The sequence below is a fragment of the Micromys minutus genome (genome assembly GCF_963924665.1).
Source record: "Micromys minutus genome assembly, chromosome: 1".
Classification (NCBI taxonomy): Eukaryota; Metazoa; Chordata; class Mammalia; order Rodentia; family Muridae; genus Micromys; species Micromys minutus.
Genome location: NC_137969.1, coordinates 241,924,132 through 241,946,657, shown reverse-complemented (window position 1 = coordinate 241,946,657; position 22,526 = coordinate 241,924,132). Strand labels below are relative to the sequence as shown.

General features: G+C 40.0%; 2 protein-coding genes and 1 pseudogene across 13 annotated transcripts in view; 2 read left to right on the top strand and 1 right to left on the bottom strand.

Annotated features, from left to right (window-relative positions):
- ZC3H14 (zinc finger CCCH-type containing 14) overlaps positions 1-22,526 on the bottom strand; it is a gene marked incomplete at its 3' end in the record, with an annotated part of 76,084 nt that overhangs the window by 3,841 nt on the left and 49,717 nt on the right. For 10 of the 11 annotated variants that reach the window (XM_080932423.1, XM_080932419.1, XM_080932412.1 and 7 more), the window contains one exon: positions 22,096-22,197. The exons of the other annotated variant lie outside the window; for it this stretch is intronic. In XM_080932423.1, coding sequence (XP_080788549.1) covers positions 22,180-22,197 — 18 coding nt within the window. The remainder of the gene's footprint in view (positions 1-22,095; positions 22,198-22,526) is intronic. 11 annotated transcript variants of the gene reach the window in all.
- EML5 (EMAP like 5) overlaps positions 1-22,526 on the top strand; it is a gene marked incomplete at both ends in the record, with an annotated part of 117,511 nt that overhangs the window by 89,027 nt on the left and 5,958 nt on the right. Inside the window, 8 exons of the mRNA XM_080932406.1 lie at positions 1,453-1,531; positions 2,938-3,067; positions 5,422-5,520; positions 7,029-7,049; positions 16,227-16,400; positions 17,603-17,811; positions 19,350-19,507; positions 22,100-22,214. Of these exons, the coding sequence (XP_080788532.1) occupies positions 1,453-1,531; positions 2,938-3,067; positions 5,422-5,520; positions 7,029-7,049; positions 16,227-16,400; positions 17,603-17,811; positions 19,350-19,507; positions 22,100-22,214 (985 nt within the window). The remainder of the gene's footprint in view (positions 1-1,452; positions 1,532-2,937; positions 3,068-5,421; positions 5,521-7,028; positions 7,050-16,226; positions 16,401-17,602; positions 17,812-19,349; positions 19,508-22,099; positions 22,215-22,526) is intronic.
- LOC308432726 (cytochrome c oxidase subunit 7A2, mitochondrial-like) lies at positions 13,040-13,413 on the top strand (annotated as a pseudogene). Its single transcript has one exon. The product of its transcript is annotated as a cytochrome c oxidase subunit 7A2, mitochondrial-like (transcript).

Genomic DNA, 22,526 nt, shown 5'->3' with positions numbered 1-22,526 from the left:
CTGTTTTTACTTGTGGACATTCAAAAATATGAAGGTTTGAACTTTAAATTTCTATGATGACTTTAAAACTTACATGCTCTTGATATTTTTATGACATCAGTCATACATACATACTTGCTCATACATACTATTTCATGCTCTATGTGAATATATACATTTAATTTAACACTTTTTACAGTACTCAGGATGAATTGTAGGCTTTGCTTATGCTAAGCCACCATTCTACCTCCAGGCCAGATCTCCGCCAATTTGTATTTATTTAGAATGCATGTTCAGTATGCAGTACTGGGGCTGGAGAATGGCTCAGCGGTTAAGAGCACTGACTGTTCTTGCAGAGAGCTGGCTGCCTTCAGTTTCCCAAACTCTTTGGTGGCTTACAAACTTCCTTAATTCTAGTTCCAGGGCATCTGACATCTCTTCTGACCTCTGTGGGCTCCTACATGCATGTGATGCACATATATACACTCAGACATGTACCAACACATGCATGCGTGCGCATGTGCGCACACACACACACACACACACACACACACAAATATTTTTTAAAAGCTGCAACTCTTTTTTTAGCTTTGCAAATATGTGACTTGACAGTAATTTTTAATCTATTTATATGTATTTAGTAAATTATTAAGTGTTGGAAGTTTTTATAAAATTAATGAGTACCATTTCTAATTTAGTTATAAATTGAATATTTAAATTTTAGAGAAAAGTTAATGGATGATTTAGATTTAGTGTTCAGATTATAAAACATTTGAATGGTTGAGAAGGACTTTAAGTGGCTTTTAAAAATTAAAGTTTTTACCCAAATTCCCTCACAATTATATAATTCAGAATATGAATCTGCTGGAATAGGAAACATTTTAGTAGAACCTGAGAAGATAGGGAAGGGCTTGATTCAAGAGCCATTATGTATGGAAAGTTGATAAATATTCCATAGTCAGATTAGGGAAGAGGGCAGTTTGGGGACAGTAGTTGTGGTAATGGCTTTCGATGGGGTGTTGTGTGGCTTACATTGCTTCATGACTGTCACATGTCTTCCTGAATACCTTTCTGATATTGATGCCATTAGTCACCATGAGGGAATCCAGACAGGGACTAGTGAAGGCCATGGAGGAGCACGGAGGGACATATAAATTCGAACTCCTGTGAATTATGTTACCAGCAGCATAGAAAGTTCATGAAAATGTTGTTTAGATTCTCTGTCAGAATGTTTTATATGTCTGCGATGTCAGTCATAAGGGATGCTGTAGAGCAGTAATTCGGGCTTTGATGACACCCATCCAGAAATGGTTTGAGTGTGTCAAACTAATATTCTTGCATCCTGTTCTTATGTTGTCATTTACGTTAGGAGACATAGACCAAAGATACTAAAAGTAAAAATGAATAAGAATGTTGTTTCTTTCTGCATTAGAAGTTATATAAGCTTTCTCCCTTCCTGCCTCTCTGTTCCAGGCCTCCAGTGAGTCGGGCCCCACCACAGCCTGAGAAACTTCAGTCAAACAATGTTGGCAAGAAGAAGAGACCCATAGAGGTAAGGAAAATGAACTTCCCAACATTCCCATGCTTCCTTTTTATAAACATTCAAAATTTACCATTAATTTTCATTAAACCAGGTATATTAAATTATCTTTGCTTTGTTGGTTGTAAAAGTTGATTAATTCTTACTCAAGTTTAAAATTTGAATTGGTATCTTCTGCATCTCTTAATTTCAAATGAGTCTTTTACCCTTGCATAAATAACAACCTGGATTGGTCTGTATCATGAAGAATGTAAATGTATATGAATGGTTTATGGCCTAGAGAAGCAAGATGCCTTGGTGGTGTCTTATAGTTAGTAAGTTGATTTTATAAGTCAGAGTAAATGTACTATCTCAGGAACTTTTTACCTTATGTGATACATTTAATTTATGGAGATTGTTTCTCCTTATCTCTTCAATCAACAGGCCTTTTCACAGGCATTCCATAAGGCTGCTATCAGCAGCAAACAGTCTAACTGTGCCAGGTCCAGCACAAGAAAGCTGTACTCTGTAAGAGGGAGTAACGATAGGAGCCCTCCCCACCACTCAAAAGGCACTGAAAACAAATACTTTTAGCCGTGGGCTTCTCTGTCAGAGCGCTACCATTATTTGTCAGAAGCCACTTTGGTTTCTCCTGAGTGTCTAATTTGGACAGAATTTATCTGAAGTATGTAGACTAAGCACTTAGACTAACCTTGAAGATAAGCTGCAACATTCCTTTGGACACAGAACTGTGTCAGTGTTTAACACATGTGAACTTAAATGTTCTCTTGGAATGAGATGACCCTGTGAGGCCCTTCTCCTTCCTATAAGTTTATATTAAAAAATATGGAACTTGTGTTTGCATTGCTGAAGTCATTTTATATAAAAACTACATCTAATGGCTGTTGCACCCATGAAGTCACTGCAGTGGTGGTCACCTGCATAAGACCGGGCCCACCAACACTCCACCATCAATAGGGGAGGTGCTCAAGGCCCTCTTCCTGAGGAGCTGTGTACAGCAGATGGGAGGGGGGCGAAGAAATCATGTTCCTTAGGGGTGCAACTCTTGGGTAAGTTGCCCTTTCTTGAGTAAATAACCACTAGCCATGCACATGCAAACATGGGTAACAAAAGGAAATAAAGTAGGAGGGGACCTTTGGGGAAGAAGAGGTTCAGTGGGAGGAAAGGTAAGAAGGGGATAGTGGGAGAAGATAATCAAACTATGCCAAGAATGTATAAACGTGTGTGTGTGTGTGTGTGTGTGTGTGTGTGTGTGTGTGAATGAAAGGCTAAAGAAACATTTAAATGTCTAGCTTAATTTTGGGTTTGAGGTTTATAAACTACCTAAAGCACATTTTTCTTTGACAGAAAGTACTCATACTATCTGTATCACATTAGGCTGAGGAAGGATGTAATGTACATTTTGGACATTGTTGCAGGACCTTGTGTTGGAGCTTGCTTTTGGCTATCGGGGCAGAGACTGCAGGAACAATGTGCACTATTTAAATGATGGTGATGATATAATTTATCACACTGCCTCTGTTGGAATTCTGCACAATGTTGCCACAGGTAGGTCATCTTAATTCTCTGCACACATTCTCTTTTAAATTTAGAACTTTTTATTTAGCAGCTTAAAGTTATTTGTAAAAACTAGGAATAGTATTTTTACTTAATTTATGTAACTTTTGGGGGTTTTATTTTGTTTTGTTTTCAAGACAGGGTCTCATTATGTAGCTCTGGAATTATGGGGGAGGGTTGAGGTAGGTTCTCACTATGTAAAGGGCTAGCCTAGAATTTATTATGTAGACCAAACTGGCTTCTAACTCAGATTCATAGAGATTTGCCTGTTTCTACTGGGATTAAAAGTATGTACTACCACACCTAACTTCAAATACTGTTTTTAAAAGATGAAAGACTTGTATGCTCTGGAGGGAAACCAGAATAACAAATACTATCTTTAATGTACAAGAGAAATAATACAAAATAAAATTATTTCATATTATACTTGTTTCTATCTGTTTTGAGATGACATTGTTATATAGTAAAGATTAAAACTTTATGAGTAGCCTAGGATAACCTCACTAGCCCATTTTTCTGCCCTAGCTTCCTGAGCCGTGTGCCCTGTAATATTTTAGTCTTAAGAAAGTTTGATCATCAGAAGAATATGTCACAATGCTAAGTCCACGGGGCTCTAGTAAGAGTGAAGGCTCACTGTATTTAAAAATGTTTTATAATGAAGAAAATTATTTTACAATTAAGTTTTTTTTTCCCCAAACACCTTCAGCACGGGAATAGATGGTTTGGGAGAATTGTCTTTGGAGGTGGCAGAAAGTGTCTTGTTAAACAAGTAGTAGCTGTGGTGGAAGTAAGCAGGTGATTTTCTGAGGCTGTGGGAAGCTAAGAGCACTAAGAAAGACGCTGGCCTGGGCTCTACTGAGCTGAGAAAATACTTGGTGTTAGTTTGATCCATTTGATGAAGAGCAGATGAAGTTCTCATGGCGTCATGTGCTGACGACCATCGTGAGCGAGATCAGTAATTTTGTTTTATTATATGTAATTATAAACTGCATAAAGGCTACAGTTGGAAGTAACAACAGATACAGGTCCCCAGTTCACACACTTCTGGTTCCCCCCCCCCACCCCGAGTGCATAGAACAGATAGACTGTGTGAGTCAGAATTTCTATCCCTTGTTCAATATTAAATGTCACACAGTCTCTGTGCCAGGATCACAATAAATCAGTAGCAGTTCACCTCTTAATAGTGTCTGTTATAAAGAAAGACTAAGAAAACCAATCCTCTTTCATTGTGGTTTTCCGTATCTATTGTGAGAATGTGCAAACATAAAATAGGACAACCAAGAAAGAACGGAGTGACTATGTTTATTCTTTGGTTTTGAGTGTTTCTCATCGGTTTGGGGATACATTACAATGTTCAGAGTCCTAAGAGTCTCCGTTAGCTTGTTTCCAATCAGTTTAACCAGAAGCCCATAGTTAGCTATTTGTTCTCATGGGACTCTCAGCCCAGCAAGACACAAAACGTGTTCTAATTTGAAAAGATTTATCTGCTTGATTTTATTTCATTGGATACAAGTCCTTATATTGTACAGTCTGGCCTGTCCTCATTCTATAGCCCAGGCTGGCCTCAAACTCATTTTCTCCTCCTATTTCCATCTCTGGAGATCCTCAGGCTCAAACTCACAGAGATCCATCTGCCTTTAGAGCTTGCAGGTGTGTACAACCACACAATAGGCTTTGAGACCGTCTAAGTAATTTAGCTGTGTCAGTGTTGTAGCAAACCTGCTGTACAGGCACCTCTCTAATCTATGTCCCACCTGCTGTCCTGACTTCATTTCCCCAGAGTGTTTTACCTCCTGTTTTATTTACAGTCTTGTTATTATCTTCATGGACTGCTGGTGGAGCATTTGAAGGGTCTCCACTGCTGTCAGAACTGCTAGAGGAGCTGTGTTAGCCTTCTGATCCAAAAACACTGCTTACAAGACAAATGTGAAATACGAATAAACATCACCCAGATTAATAAATGGGAAATTTACTTTAATTTCTGTAACCTATTTTTGTTTACAGAACCAAAAAGCAAAGATCACATGCAAGGATTCAAAATCTTCCATAAACCATTCTGTCCATATTGTAGGCTTTCATGACGATCCACTTCACTCAGATGAACCATGTGTGTGCAGTTAGGTACATCCCCAGCCTTTTGCTTACCAGCTTGTCGGTGGTTTATTCTTTTCAGGGTTCTATCCCTTTAAGATTACTGGCTCATTGTCATTCTTTTGATAGTAATCACATGATAACTGCTCAAAATACAATTTGAATGGACAAACAAATTAGTTTATTATACTAAATAAGTGTATGTGGCTGTTGAATCTTAAAGTGTTCAAAGTTAATTCTCATATTTTTTATAGGGACTCAGAGTTTTTATCAAGAGCATAATGATGATATTTTGTGCCTCACTGTAAATCAGCACCCCAAATTTATCAACATAGTGGCAACTGGCCAAGTAGGTATGTTTCTGTATTTCAAAAAGAAATAGTTTGAAACATTTATTTTGTTCTAATAATTTCATACCCTAGGAAAAAATAAGTGTATTAAATTGTGTATTGCTTGTAATGCATGTGTGCATACAGGACCTAACCCGATTGCCTTCTGCTTGCTGCCAGGTGGCTTTCTATTTGGCTATCTGAGTTTGCTTAGACTATTCAAAATGTAGACCATTGTGCCTGTAGTTCATCATTAGCTTCAGTGGGGATTTCTGCTCAGCTGAATGGTTGCATTCAATAGTATATAAAATGCAGAGGAGGGATAAGAAGGGGAGCTAAAAAAGTACTAGACAGAGCCCTTGTTCAGCAAAGGTCAGGCTGGGTAAGAGAGTGCGTGTCTGTTTTACACTGCATTTTAAAGTGTTTGTTTGGTATTAGTATTGATCAGATTCACCAGTGGTTTGAAATGTACCTGTGATTTATTTTTAACTTCTGCCAAACTCTTCAGTGCTCGTGATTCAATGAGTAGGAGAGCAGGTATTTTAGATTGACAGTCAGAGATTACTATGAAACTGCCTTACAGATGTGTGCAGTCCAGTCTACTTGTAATAAACATTATTGAAATTACCATTTTTGTGGGGAGTCATAAACAAAATTTGTCTCTCCTCTTAAGGTCCCCAAAATAAGCCAAGGAACCATTTCTCCAGAGTTCACTCTGGGAGACCACTCTTGGGATTACTTACAAAGTGTGGGCCAGGAGTTTCCTATAGGCCCTTTGGGGGCCACACCTGGCCATCTTTATCTATGAGAGATGGTGGTGTTTCCACAGCTGCATAAGTGGAATGCCGTCTCCTAGTTTCCCTCAGCCTAAATACTGTTGCCCCTCTATGAGGCTGTGTGGGGCCCAGCTGCAGAGTGGGTGGTGTAGAGTGGCTGGATACACACGTCAGGTCTCCTGGCCCTCCCTGCCATACTGTGAGTGGATGCAAACAGTCCTCGTGCCCAGCTGTGGTGATGCTTTGCAAGTGGGCACAGCCGAACACCCCAATATGGCAGTTGTTTGGCTCAGAAGGTAGGGTAGTCAAGTACAACACATACAGGAAGTCTTTTGTTAAAATGAAGAAACCCTTTGTTTTTTGGGTTATTTAATAACTTTTTCTGCCATGTTCCAGTTCTTACCTACAGGCACAGATGCATCAAACCTCCCAAGCATACTTAGCGATGAGTTTTATAAACCCAAAAAGGCTCATAATATATTACTTTAAAATTATTAAGATTAATTATATTGATTATTATTTATGGTTTATTAAATATGCCCAAAGAAATAGTGAGAAGCCATTCATAAAATGTTAGTGTATGTAGACAATGGAAGTGAATGCCTTCTTCCAGTCCACTCAGTTCTATGTAATAACCTAATTTTGTGTAAGATATTTTATTATTTAAATAACTTAAGATTATGATTGTGTTTTATAAATTTACTGCTATTGTCCATATTATTATAGATAACTTTTTTTACTTATTTATCATTATAGGTGATTCTGCAGATATGTCAGGTAAGGAAAACTGTGTACATGTATATATGTACATGCAGATGTCATATTCCTCCCTAAATGTCCAAGCATCTTACTGCTCCATGTCTGTTTTGTAGAATGTTAATGATAAATAACATCATTTAAAAATCTTTAATAATCATAGTATTTTCAAAAAATGGTGTGGGACTGGGAAGATAGCTGAGTCAGTAAAATGACTGCCTCACTACGGTGAGTACCTGAGTTCAAGAACCCATGTGATAACACTAGGCCTGTGAGTGCACACACTTATTCCCAGCAGCAAGATGAACCCGGGGTTTGCTCATCAGACAGCAAAGCCTAATGAGCAAGCTCCAGTCTCAGAAATAAGGTGGATAGTACCTGCAGAAGAGTGAAGCCAGGTTGTCCTCTAGCCTCTGCACACAAGTGCACATGTGTACTCCTACATGTGCATGCCCGTGCGTGCACGCGCGCACGCGCGCACACACACACACACACACACACAGAGTCTATAATTCAGTTGAAAATGACTTGCACCTGGAGCTGACCTGGTGCCAGAGAACTCTGAACCCAGACCCCGCTTGGAGAAAGCCGGTCTCACAGAAGCACTGACACATCTGAGAGCACAGGGTAAACCACCACCCCTGCTCAAATTCCTGTTCCAAGTGGAACCTGCTCAGAGCACTCAGGATACTGTAACCGAGGAGCAGTCTGGGACAGGATCCTTCTGGTTTCTCCCTGCGCCCAGAGCTAACCCTGTACTACAGCTCTCTGTACCCAGACCCCACTGGGAGAGAGCTCATCCCCCAAAAGTGCTGAAACACCTGAGAGCACAGGTAAGACCACCACTTCTGCTCTGTGAGTCCTGCCCAGAGCCCTTGGGACATAGGAACAGAGGAGCAGTCTGGGACAGGGTGCTTCAGGTTTCTGTCTGTGTCCTGTGCTGACCCTGTGTTTACCCTGTGCCACAGCTATCTCTACCCAGACCCTGCTGGGAGAGAATTGGTCCCCAGGGGTCTGAATTTGAGCAGGGGTCAAAGTGCTGACACAGAGGCTTACAGGAGGGTCAAACCACTGTCAGAATCAGCAAGACCAGCTAACACCAGAGATAAGCAGATGGTGAGAGGCAAGTCCAAGAACCTAAGCAACAGAAACCAAGGCCATGTGGCATCATCAGAACCCAGTTCCTCCTCCAAAAAAAAAAAAAAAAAAAAAAAAAAAAAAAAGTCCTGGATACCCCAACACACTGGAAAAGCAAGATTCTGATTTAAAATCACAACGCATGATGATGTTAGAGGACTTTAAGAAGGTCATGAAATATAGGACCTTAAAGAAATATAGGACAACACAGGTAAACAGGTAGAAGCCATTAGAGAATTACAGGAAAACACAAGCAAACAGTTGAAGGAATTGAACAAAACTATCCAAGATCTAAAAATGGAAATAGAAACAATAAAGAAATCACAAACGGAGACAACCCTGGATATAGAAAACCTAGGAAAGAGAGCAGGGGTCAAAGACACAAGCATCACCAACAGAATACAAGAGATAGAAGACAAAAGATACCATAGAAAACATTCAATCAAAGAAAATGCAAAAAACAAAAAACCAAAAAACTCCTAACCCAAAACATCCAGAAAATCCAGGACACAATGAAACGATCAAACCTGAGGATAATAGGAATAGAAGAGAGCAAAGATTCCCAACTTAAAGGACCAGTAAATACCTTCAACAAAATTATAGAAGAAAACTTCCCTAACCTGAAGAAAGATATGCCCATAAACATACAAGAAGCCTACAGAACTCCAAATAGATTAGACCAGAAAAGAAATTTCTCATGTCACATAACAGTCAAAACAGCAAATGCACAAAACAAAGAATATTGAAGGCAATAAGGGGAAAAGGTCAAATAACATACAAAGACAGACCTGTCAGAATCACATCAGACTTCTCAACAGAGACTATGAAAGCTAGAAGATCCTGGGCAGATGTCATACAGATCCTAAGAGACTAGAAATGCCAGCCCAGGTTACTACATCCAGCAAAACTTTCAATTAACATAGATAGAGAAACCAAGATATTCTATGATAAAACCAAATTTACACAATATCTTTCTACAAATCCAGCCCTACAAAGAATAATAGATGGAAAACTTCAACACAAGGAGGAAAACAAAACCCTAGAAAAAGCAACAAAATAATCTGTCAACCAAACCAAAAGAAGACAGCCACAAAAACATAATTCTACTTCTAACAAGAAAAATAACAGGAAACAACAAAAACTGGTCTCTACTATCTCTCAACATCAATAGACTCAACTCCCCAATAAAAAGACACAGACTAACAAACTGGATACGTAAGGAGTACCCAACATTTTGCTGCAAAGAGGGAGCATACCTCAGTGACAAAGACAGACACTACCTCAGAGTAAAAGGCTAGAAAACAATTTTCCAAACAAATGGTCCCAAGAAACAAGCTGGAGTAACCATTCTAATATCGAGTAAAACAGATTTTCAACCTAAAGTTATAAAAAAAAAAAAAAGGTAAGGAAGGACACTTCATACTCCTCAAAGAAAAAATATATCAAGATGAAATCTTAATTCTGAATATCTATGCTCCATGCAAGGGCACCTACATTCATAAAAGAAACCTAACTAAAGCTCAAAGCACACCTTGCACCTCACACAATAATAGTGGGAGACTTCAACACCCCAGACTCATCAACGGACAAATCAAGGAAACAAATTAAACAGACACACAGTGTAACTAACAAGTTATAAACCAAATGGACTTAACAGATATCTATAGAACATTTCACCCTAAAACAAAGGAATACATCTTCTTCTCAGCACCTCATGGTACCTTCTCCAAAATTGACCAAATAATTGGTCCTAAAACAGGCCTCAACAGATCCTAGAAGATTGAAATAATTCTATGCATCACCATGGACCAAGGATAAACTTCAATAACAACAAAAACAACAGAAAGCCCACAGACACATAGAAACTAAACAGTGCTCTACTCAATGATAACTTGGTCAAGGAAGAAAAAAACATAGAAATTAAAGACTTTTTAGAATTTAATGAATATGAAGGCACAACATACCTGAACTTATGGGACACAATGAAAACAGTGCTAAGAGGAAAACTCATAGCTCTGAGTGGCTCCAAAAAGAAAGTGGAGAGAACATTCACTAGCAGCTTGACAACTCACTTAAAAGCTCTAGAACAAAAAGAAGCAAATGCACCCAAGAGATGGCAGGAAATAATCAAACTCAGGGCTGAAATCAACCAAGTAGAAACAAAAAACTATATACAAAGAATCAACAAAACCGAGAGTTAGTTCTTTGAGAGAGTCAACAAGACAGATAAATCCTTAGCCAGACTAACTAGAGAGCACAGAGACAGTATTCAATTTTTAAAAAATCAGAAATGAAAATGGAGACATAACAACAGCAACTGAGGAAATTCAAAAAATCATCAGATCCTACAATAAAAGCCTATACTCAACAAAACTGGAAAATCTGGATGAAATGAACACTTTTCTAGACAAATATTAGGATCAAATAAACCATCTAAACCGTCCCTTAACCCCTAAAGTAATAGAAGCAGTCATTGGAAGTCTCCCAACCAAAAGGGGGGGGGGAGCCCAGGAGCAGATAGATTTAGTGCAGAATTCTATCACAACTTCATAGAAGACCTAATACCAATACTCTCCAAACTATTCCACAAAACAGAAACAGAAGGAACACTAACCAATTCCTTCTATAAAGCCACAATTACATTTATACCTAAACCACATAAAGACCCAACAAAGAAAGAGAACTTCAGACCAATTTCCCTTATGAATATCAATTCAAATATACTCAATAAAATTCTTGCATACTGAATCCAAGAACATTTCAAAAGGATCATCCATCACGATCAAGTAGGCTTCATCCCAGGGATGCAGGGATGGCTCAGTATATGAAAATCCATCAGCATAATCCACTATATAAACAAACTCAAAGAAAAAAAAAAACATGATCATCTCATTAGATGCTGAGAAAGCATTTGACAAAATTCAACACCCCTTCATGTTAAAAGTCTCGAAAGGATCAGGAATTCAAGGCCCATACCTAAACACAGTAAAAGCAATATACAGCAAACCAGTAGCCAACATCAAACTAAATGGAGAGAAACTTGAAGCAATTCCACTAAAATCGGAATAGACAAGGGTGCCCACTCTTTCCTTACCTATTCAATATAGTACTGGAAGTCCTGGCCAGAGCAATTAGACAACAAAAAGATGACAACAGGATACATTTGGAAAGGAAGAAGTCAAATATCACTATTTGCAGATGACATGATAGTATACTTAAGTCACCCCAAAAATTCCACCAGAGAACTTCTAGAGCTGATAAGCAACTCCAGCAAACTGGCTGGATATAAAATTAACTCAAACAAATCAGTAGCGTTCTTCTACTCAAAGGATAAACAGGCTGAGAAGGAAATTAGGGAAATGACATCCTTCACAATAGTTCCAAATAATATAAAATACCTTGGTGTGACTCTAATCAAGCAAGTTAAAGATTTGTATGACAAGAACTTCAAGTTTCTGAAGAAAGAAATTAAAGAAGATCTCAGAAGATGAAAAGATCTCCCATGCTCATGGATTGGCAGGATTAATATAGTAAAAGTGGCCATCTTGACCAAAGCAATATACAGATTTAATGAAATCCTTATAAAAATTCCAACTCAGTTCTTCATAGAATTAGAAAGAGCAATTTGCAAATTTATTTGGAATAACAAAAAACCCAGGATAGTGAAAACTATTCTCAATACCATCCCTAACCTCAAGCTATATTACAGATCAATCGTGATAAAAAAAAAAAAAAAAAAAAAAAAAAAAAAGAGCATGCTACTGGTACAGAGACAGGCAGGTAGATCAGTGAATAAAGTTGAAGATCCAGAAATGAACCCACACACCTATGGTCAGTTGATCTTTGACAAAGGAGCCAAAACCATCCAGTAGAAAAAAGATAGCATTTTCAACAAATGGTGCTGGTCCAGCTGGCAGTCAGCATGTAGAAGACTGCACATCAATCCATACTTATCTTCCTGTACAAAGCTCAAGTCCAAATGGATCAAGGTTCTCCACCTAAAACCAGAAACACTCAAACGAATAAAAGAGAAAGTGGGGAAGAGACTTGAACACATTGGCACTAGAGAAAATTTCCTAAACAGAACATCAGTAGCTTATGATGTAAGATCAAGAATAGACAAATCGGACCACATAAATTTCCAAACTCACTGTGATTAGGGCAAAACAGCAACCAACAGATTGGAAAAAAGATCTTTACCAATCCTACATCAGATAGAGGGTTAATGTCTAATATACACAAACAACTCAAGAAATTAGACTCCAGAGATGCAAATAATCCTATTTAAAAATGGGGTACAGAGCTAAACAAAGAATTCTCAACTGAGGAATATTGAATGGCTGAGAAGCACCTAAAGAAATGTTCAACATCCCTAGTCATCAGGGAAATGCAAATTAAAACAATCCTGAGATTCCACTTCACACCAGTCAGAATGGCTAAGATCAAAAGCTCAGGTGACAGCAGATGCTGGTGAGGATGTGGAGAAAGAGGAACACTCCTCCATTGTTGGTGGGATTGCAAGCCAGTATAACCGCTTTGGAAATCAGTCTGGGGGTTCCTCAGAAAATTGGACATAGTACTACCTGAGGATCCAGCTATACTACTCCTGGGCATATACTTAAAAGATGCTTCAACATATAACAAGGACACATACTTTACTGTGTTCATAGCAGCCTTATTTATAATAGTCATAAGCTGGAAAGAATCCAGATGTCTTTCAACAGAGGAATGTATACAGAAAATGTGGTACATTTACACAATGAAGTACTACTCAGCTATTAAAAATTATGAGTTCATCAAACTCGTAGGCAAATGGATGGATCTAGAAAATATCATCCTGTGTTTTGGCATTCAGTAGTCACGGTTGATGGACAACAACTGAGCCAAGATGTTGCAGAATCTGCTGGCCCTTTGTCAGATTGCCCAGAGGACCATCAGCACCACTTCACGAAGGGATTTTGAAAACAAAGTTCCAGAGAAACAAAAGCTGTTTCAGGAGGATAATGGGGTGCCAGTTCATCTGAAAGGCGGGGCATCTGACGCCCTCCTCTAAAGAGCCACAATGGCTCTGACAGTTGGTGGAACAGCCTACGCCATCTATCAATTAGCTGTGGCTGCGTTTCCCAAGAAGCAGAACTGATGTCATCATCCCAGGCTTCACATGGTTCAGTTTCATTCAATGCTCGATGGACCAGGAACAACTGAGCTCATCTTTGGGGATCAATATTTATTGATGTGTATTAACTGCCACCAATAAAGCAGTTCTTAACTATTAGAAAGAAAGAAAGAAAGAAAGAAAGAAAGGAAGGAAGGAAGGAAGGAAGGAAGGAAGGAAGGAAGAAAGAAAGAAAGAAAGAAAGAAAGAAAGAAAGAAAGAAAGAAAGACCATTCTGAGTGAAGTAACCCAGTTGCAAAAATTCACCCATGGTATGCACTCACTGATAAGTAGGTATTAGCCCAAAAGCTCAGACTACCCAAGATACAACTCACAGACCACATAAAGCTCAAGAAAAAGGATGACCAAAGTGCAGATGCTTCAGTCCTTATTAGAAGGGGAACAAAATATTCTCAGGAGGAAATATGGAGATAAAGTATGGAGCAGAAACTGAAGGAAAGGCCATCTATGAACTGCCCCACCTGGGGATCCAGCCCAAATTCAGCCACAAAACCCAGACAATATTGCTGGTGCCAAGAAGTGCATGCTGACAGGAGTCTAATATGGATGCCTCCTGAGAGACTCTGCCATAGAATGACAAATACAGAGGCAGATGCTCACAGCCAACCACAGAACTGAGAACGGGGTCCTTAATAAAGTAGTTAGAGAAAAGATTGAAGGAGCTGAAGGGGTTTGCAACCCCATAAGAACAACAATAGCAACCAGCCAGAGCTCCCAGAGATTAAACCGCTATCCAAAGAGTGCATATGGACAGAGCCATGGCTCCAGCTGCATATGTAGTAGAAGATGGCCTTGTTGGGCATCAATGGGAGGAGAAGCCCTTCGTCCTGCCAAGGCTATATTTTGCCTTGGCAGAATGTCAGGGTAGGGAGGGAGTGGGTATGTGAATACCCTCATAGAAGCAGTGGAAGAGGAGGGGTAATGGGATAGGGGATATGGAGGGGAATCCAGGAAGGGGATAACACTTGAAATGTAAATAAAATATATCCATTAAAAAAAAAACAAAAACAAAAAAGGAAAGAAATTGACTTGCTATTCGAATTTTAGACAGATAGAACTCTTTAATTTGTAGTGTATTTACTGATAATTTATTGAAAATCTATTGTTTATCCCATTGTATTTTGGCAAATACAGTATGTGGATATCTCAGAGGTGCCCTCTGTAAAAGACATACAATGGTTACCATTTTCAGAAAACTATACCATTGTAATAGCTGCTACTGTATTTATACTTTTAATTTAAGCCATCCTATATTCCTTATCAATTTGTAGTGTAATTTCACTTTTTACAATTTTAAAAATTATATTTATCTATTTGTTTGGATGTGTACTTGTGTCCTGGCCTTGTGTGCAGATGTCAGAGGACAATGGGCTGGAGTTAGTGCTCCCTTTCTGCCTACCATGGCTCTGTGGTATGCCAGGCATATTTTCCTGCTATAGCCTTCTTGCAGGCTTGCTCACTGCTTTGACTTTTAATGAACGAGTGATTCAGTTCAATGCCAAATAGTTGATACTTCTTCTCTCTCTCCCTCCCCTCTTGAAGACAAGAACTGATATATCCCAGTGTAGCCTTAATTTCCCTGTATAGATGAGGATGACTCTGGGTTCCTCATTCTCTTGTCCACACCTCCTGAGTCCTGAGTATAGAAGTATGGCCGCACAGCTGGTCATTATGTCATCCTATGGATCAGAACCCATCCTTTATGCACACTAGGCAAGCACTCTACCAACTGACATATATGTCAGTCCTCAGAGTTTTCACATATAAGTAATTCATCTTATTATTTGTAAAACTTTTATATCTCCATGTTTTACAGTTGGATAAACCAAACTAAAGCTTCATATCTATTTTAACTGCTTTAATTGAAGGATTCTTATATTGGTATAAAATGTCCAAATTTATCAGAATTTATTTTTTAAAGACCAGAATTTCCTCCTTTATAAAATAGTTCCAGGAAGCTTATGTTCTTTAATGTTTTTTCATCTTTACAGTTTATAATTTGAGCAAATGACTTTAGTATGTTGAGTGTTTGCATAAGAGTGCTTAGATCCTGAGACTGAATTGGCTGCTGAATTAAACTTAATTTTTAGGGTATAAATTGAAAAGAAGATAATACAAAACTAAACTATGACATTTTAGTTTAGAAAATAAGAGAGAAGTAGGGAGAGATAGAGTTCAGTAGTGAGTACTTACGCAGCGAGCATAAAGCCCTTGGCCCTTTTCCCAGGAGGGACAGGAATTTAACGAGCAGCAGATAAGGTCTTTTAAGAGTCTCAGTGCTATCTTTCCAGTGGTGTAGTGTTTTGAAAGTCTTTATTTTAAAGTGTGTGCAGCCTTTCCCACATTCCCATCGACATGGTTTAATTTCCCATGGACATGATGCGCTCATCTGCTTTACCACTTGCTACCCGTCAGTTGCATGTGCTTTGCACTACTTTCAGAGGGTATCAGTGTTGTTTACTTGTGTGTATCATATGCAAGTGTGTGTGGCTTCCATAGAACCTCTATGAAGACTGAAAAAAATGTAATTTTCCACTCCAGAGCCTGGCATGTATTAAGCCTGTGGTCTCTCTCTCTACTTACATGCACAGCTTGCTTTGACAACCTCTATAATATTGCCTGTTTTTTTTTTTTTTTTTTTTTTCTCTCTAAGTGATCTTTTCTTGAGAGTGCCATTTATAATGTATCCTGACAAATTCCCTGTATTTTTTCCTTTCCTTTTCTTTTTATTGCCGGTTTTAAAAATTTAGCTTCAGTTTCGAGCTATTGAAAACTACATCTCTTTTATGTACATAACTGTCTCCATGCTTCTGAGGTGGGTGTGTGCTGGATTAGGAGTAGAAACATGGAGATGATTGTAACTCTTGGATTTTATCTTTGTGCAGCTACAGCCCCATCTGTCCACATCTGGGATGCAGTGAACAAGCAGACACTGTCTATACTAAGATGCTCCCATTCAAAGGGGGTGTGTTCTGTCAGCTTCAGTGCTACTGGGAAGCTGCTGCTGTCTGTAGGGCTAGACCCAGAGCACACTGTTACCATTTGGAGATGGCAGGAAGGTAGGATGCCTTTCATTTATATAATTAATGAGCAAACCATAGAATACTGGGCAGTATGGATGCTGTCTTTTAGCATTTGTCTTAAGTTGGTAATTGAAACTCTTTTTCATAGTCCTATAAAACACATAGCATACAGTTGGTAGCACTGTATGTGTCCCTTTAAAAAGCCCTGTAGCCATAAACTCAGAAAACATGAAACAGTGAAACCCAGTTAGTATTTAAAATTACATGCTATGATTTCCCTTTGGTAAGAAACTATATCTGTGTTTTTGCTAATGATTTGCTTAGTTCTGAGGTATTTTAATAAATGAAATTTTCCAGGCAGAGGGGCACTTGCCTGTAATCCCAGCACTCAGGGGATGAGGGAAGAGGATTGCTAGGGATTTGAGGCCAGCCTGGGCTACATATTAAATTCAAGGCAAACCTAAAATACCTAATTGAGATTCTGTCTTAAAAATGTATTAATATCAAACCCAGAGTCTGGCATATGGTACATCCCTTATCCATAAAAAGACACACACACATGTACACACACACATACACACACATGCTCATGCATATATGCACCCATGAACATATGAAATACATATACACATATACATCCACACTTGTACACATAAACACACACACCCTACATATACACACAGCACATACTGCATAGGTGACCTGCCTCTGAACCACATTCCTTACCTGTGAAAAGATATACAGAAACACACACATATGCTCACATGACATAACTACACAGGTTGATCTGCCACTGAACTACATCCTTCAAATGATGAAAAGATACACATAAGCTTTTTGAGACAGGTCTCACTGTGTAGCCCCAGATGCCTTGGAAGTCACTGCATAGACAGTAGCTGGCTTCAGATGCACAAAGATCCACCTGCTTCTACCTCCCGAAAGTGGAAACCCAATAGAATAAATTCCCTAATGCTCCAGTCAGAACACTTAATTTCTATGATGAGAAATTAATGGAGCCATACAGAAAAATGTATGGTCTTTAAAATGTCCTCTAAATTGTCACAGAGTAGCTCATAAAGTATGTGTTATTATGAAGATGTATATACTGTGATATAGGTCATGGGATTATTAAGTAATATTTTGTTTTAAACTATGTAATTTGAGAAAACTATGAAGTCCTGCTAATTAGCTTAGTTCTTATACTAACCTGGAAAATTCTGTTGTGTCTTCTGTACCAGGGACCAAAATTGCCAGCAGAGGTGGGCACAGCCAACGTATTTTTGTAGCAGAATTTCGACCAGATTCAGATACCCAGTTTGTCTCTGTGGGTATAAAGCACGTGAAGTTCTGGACCCTGGCAGGAAGGGCTCTTCTCAGCAAGAAGGGGCTTCTGAGCACCCTGGAGGATGCCCGGATGCAGACGATGCTTGCTGTTGCATTTGGTGCAGTATGTCTGTTAAAGTGCTGTGTGGTGGTGTGGTCTTGAATTTGTCTTGCATATACTCATAAACAGCATGAAGATTGACTGGGAACTGTAACCTGAAAGTCACAAGTCCCAGTCAAAGACATAAATCATCTCTTAAAGTCTGATCCTTTTAAGCATTGAGGAGTGGCAGAAAGTGAATAATGAGGTCATTCATTACTGTGAGGCATTTGTGTCCTTGGATCATATCTATTCTCCAAGGCTTCACTGGCTGTGTGCTAGTCACCTCTGCAAGCAACAAAGCTGAGTCTCTTAGTGCTTCCTCTTGTACCTCACATGTGTTGCAGGAAAATGGGGGGGGGGGGATAGGAAACCACATTTAGGTGGTTTCAGGGCAGATTTGGATGTAATGTTTCCTTCGCTCTGTCACTGAAACCTCTGTTCATGGTTGGAAGTGCTCTGGGCCACTGTCTGATGCAGGGGAGCACAGAGCTGAGAGCAGAGAGCACAGTCCCTGCCCCTAGTTGAGTGTTCCAGAGCCTCTTGCTTTCTGTCATTCCGTCTGTCTGTGTCTGAGTTTATAGTCACATCTCTCTCCTTTAATACCTTGCCCTGGCTAGGCTTTTTAAACTCTCTAGTTTCACAGAAATCTAAGAGTTTTAAAAAATATGTGGGCATTATATATTTTAAGAAAGGAAGTTACAAGGTTAGAACAGTTGAACACAATTTTAAAGAAAAACCTAACAGTACCAAACAAATGGAACCTCAAAAGAGCAATCACTTGTTTCCAGAAATCAAATCCCAGGTTGGAATGACCCTGGCATTTGATCTGCTGGAGCAAATGAACTTTCTTCATTCATAAGACTACTTTGTAGCCAAGTGTCCATTTTTGGTCAAATCAAACAAACAAATAAACTTGACAACTAATACGGAAAAAAAGCTTTTTACTGTGTGAAGCAATAGTGTGACAGAATGTCTCCTTACAAGATAAGTTTGAGCATTTCTGAAATGCTATTACAATACATGAAAACATGAAGCTACAGAATACATAGAGCTGTGTGCTTCTGTGTTAGGGATGGGGAAGAGAAAGGAGAAAGAATGGTGGTGCTCACAGCTGAAACATGCTGTAACTGTAGAGAGACACCAAGTAGTGACTCCTGCCTCTGCAGGGTCAGTGAGATTTACCAAAGTCAACACTATTTTCATCTCTATTCCTAACTGCCCCCTTGTTTTCACTCCTAGTGTTTATGACCCCTGACTTAGTTATTGAACAGCCAAAGGCACTTATCAAAAGAACAGTGCAAGCCAGAACTACAGTATTTTAGGAGAGATTTATCCAAAGCTAATTTCACTACTAAAGGACAGACTTGAGAAAGGAAAGAGCTTCCAGGAGCTAAGCCTCATTTCAGCCTCCTGCCCTGGGTCCAGTGTCTCCCACCACCCTTTGCATGTGCTTTGTCAAAGCAGGTGAATAGCATTCCACCCACATAGAGGATGACATCTGTGCGACCTCTCTTTGAACTTTTGATGAGTTTGTCTCCCCCTTCCCCACTCCTTTTCAGAATAACTTGACGTTTACAGGTACCATCAGTGGTGATGTCTGTGTGTGGAAAGATCACATATTGTGTAGAGTGGTGGCTAGAGCACACAATGGGCCTGTGTTTGCCATGTACACCACCCTGCGAGATGGACTGATTGTGACCGGTGGCAAGGAAAGACCGTGAGTCCTTTTTCATATCCTCGCTGACTGTTCACACATTTGCTGTCTACCCAAGGCTTGCTTAGGTGTCCGAGGCTCTTCCTCTAGGCTTCACAGGCTAAATTACTCATGTATTTCTCCTTCATTGTTATCTAAGTAGGTTCTTTGGATTCTCTGAATCTTTGTGGAGGAAGATGTGTGCCCCAGGCTGTGTATAGGAGTCAGAGGCCAGCCTGAGGGAATGGGCTCTCTCCTTCCACTGTGCATTCACTGCAGAGGTCAAACTCCGATCTTTCTATCAGGCTTAGAGTGTCTGTGCCCACGGCACCATCTTGCCATCCCACTACTGGACATTGTAGCTCCACCTGAGTTCTCCCTGGTTAAGAATGGTGTCCCAAATCCCGTGTCCTTACATCAGCATTGTTGACAGGACATGAAGGGAATCCTTCACTATAGATCCCAGGTTACATCTTGACTGTAGTCTCCTCACTGTAAGGCTTCTGTAGCTGTATGAGGGGAGTGAGAGCGTGCTGGAGACAGCCTTGGAAAATCATACTTCTAAGACCTTCAAGTCACTTTCAAATACCGTAACCATAGCCAAATACTTAAAATTGGTTTGTGGGTTGAGGTGAGGGCTCGAAGTAAAAATTCTTGCTCTATGTGTCTGATGACCTGAGGGCCAACCCGAGAACCAACATAAAACCTGGAAAAGCCAGACCAAGTAGCACAAACATTTGTAATCCCAACACCCTCCCATGAGAGAAGCCCAGCCAGCACATTTGGATCATCTGCAAAGAAAGATGTCTAAAACATGGTGAAAAGGCAAGCCTGACAACCTGATAGAGGTGCACAATGGACTGGGACCAACACACACACACACACACACACACACACACACACACACACACCGAAAATTAAAGAAAGAAACGAAAAAAGTAATTGAGGGTCTGGAGAGAGAGCTGAGTAGTTATTAGCATGCGATCCTCTAGAAAACCTAAGTTCAGTTCCCAGCACACAGGTTGGGCAGCTCAGAAATATCTGGAACTCTGAGGGTACCTACACTCATACACACAGAGACCCTCACACAGAGACATGTATGCACATAATTTAAAACTGTCAAAAGTCAAACTAAGGCTGGGTGTGGTGGTGCACCTGGGAAGCAGTGGCAGGCAGATCTGAGTTCGAGGCCAGCCTGTCTAAACAGATAGTTGCCACAGTCACATAGTGTGACTGCCTCAAACCCTGTGTTCCTTGTTCCCAAAAGATAAAACCCCACTTGCTACCAGTGTGGTCACCTGCAAACTAGAGAGTGACACACAGCAACTGTGAAGTGCGGCCTCTCCTGCAGTTTGGAGCCCAGTTCATGGGAAGGTGCATTTTCTCCTACAGAAAACAAATTGAATTATTTTTCAGGGTTTTTTTTTTTTTTTCCCAAGAGAAAATCCATGACACTCTATTTTGTCTTTATGTAGTACTCCAAATACAAGTATTTCCCATACCACCTCATTTTGCACACCTTCACTCACTAACAGCCCCTACATTGTTTTAGATGGATGCCTTAGTGATTGGAGAAATGTACTGTCCTTTTGGCCCTTAAAAGTAAATTCTGTGACACAGCATCTTTCTTGCTTCACATTTCAGTTATCTTTCTAATAATGTTAAGATGGTTTTTTGGGCTGGTGTGCTAGCTTAGCAGGTTAAGATGTGCATGCCTGGGGATGAGTTTAATCCCCAGGTAAAGGTAGATGGGGACAAGAGCTTTTGAAGTTGTCCTCTAACCTCCATATCACCCCATGGCATGTATGCATATGTTGCAGTAAATATTAGAAAAACGGCTTATCCTTTTATTGGCCCCCGTGGTCGCACTTCGCAGTGGCGCTCCAGTGTGGATATAGCACACACAATTGGAGCACACACCACCTGGTACTCCAGGCCACCTCTACGAACTCAGTGCAGTCCACTCCATCTGCCCTGCTGCTTCTGTCCTGGGTGGATATGACCACCCTGGTGTGTTGTTCTCACACAATTCCCCTAGGCGTGTTTTTGCCAAGCCTTAGACACACACACACACCAATCCCGTGGTGGGTTATGTGTCATGCCAGTATACCGCCAGTACATTTGAACTCAATTAAGTAGACAATGAACGCACCAAAACACTCTGATCCAATTGGTATGACATAATTTGCCAACCTAGATAAATCAAATGATCTTGTAGAGATGCACTGAGAGAAACATAAACATCCGCCTCCATCTCCTCCAGCAATCCCTCTCTCTTCCTGCCTCCACTTCCGCTCCTCGACCTCTCCCCGCCATCTGTCTCAGGTTCAGTCATGTATTGCCTTAACAGAAACCTGCACACATACACACGATCAGTAAAAGCTGCGTTTTCCTAGTGGAGAGCCAGTATGAGAAGTGCATTGTGATGTGTGGTGGGCTAAATAAAGGTACGTTGGTGTCAGAAGAAAATGACTGAATAAAATTAACTGAACTGAGTATATATATCTTGATTAAAATATAATATGTATCTTTAAATTGCCTGAAAATTTAGAATACCGGAAGTATTAAGTATATAATAAGTAAACACTTATTTGGGTTTTGTTTTTACATACCTAGGTCAAAGGAAGGAGGCGCAGTTAAACTGTGGGATCAGGAACTGAGGCGATGCCGGGCCTTCAGGCTTGAGACGGGACAAGTCACAGATTGTGTTCGGTCTGTGTGCAGAGGCAAAGTAAGGTTTCCTGGAGCCAGTGTGATGCAGCAGCAAATAGAGTGCAGCTGCAATCCCTCAGCTTTGTGACTTAACAGGCAATCCGTAGTGATGCATTGGGGGCTGTTATTTGCTGTTTACTAATACAGAGAACGTGTGTCTGTCTGAATCTGCTGACTGAACAGATATGGTAAGATAGGGTTGGAAATCCTCACCATTGACTGCCCTCTTCTCCCAGTGCTACATTTACAAATCCTTTCCCTCAGTACCTCCTCCTTTCCTCAGAAAAGGGAAAGCCTCCTTGGGTACCACCCAACCCTGGGACATCCAGCT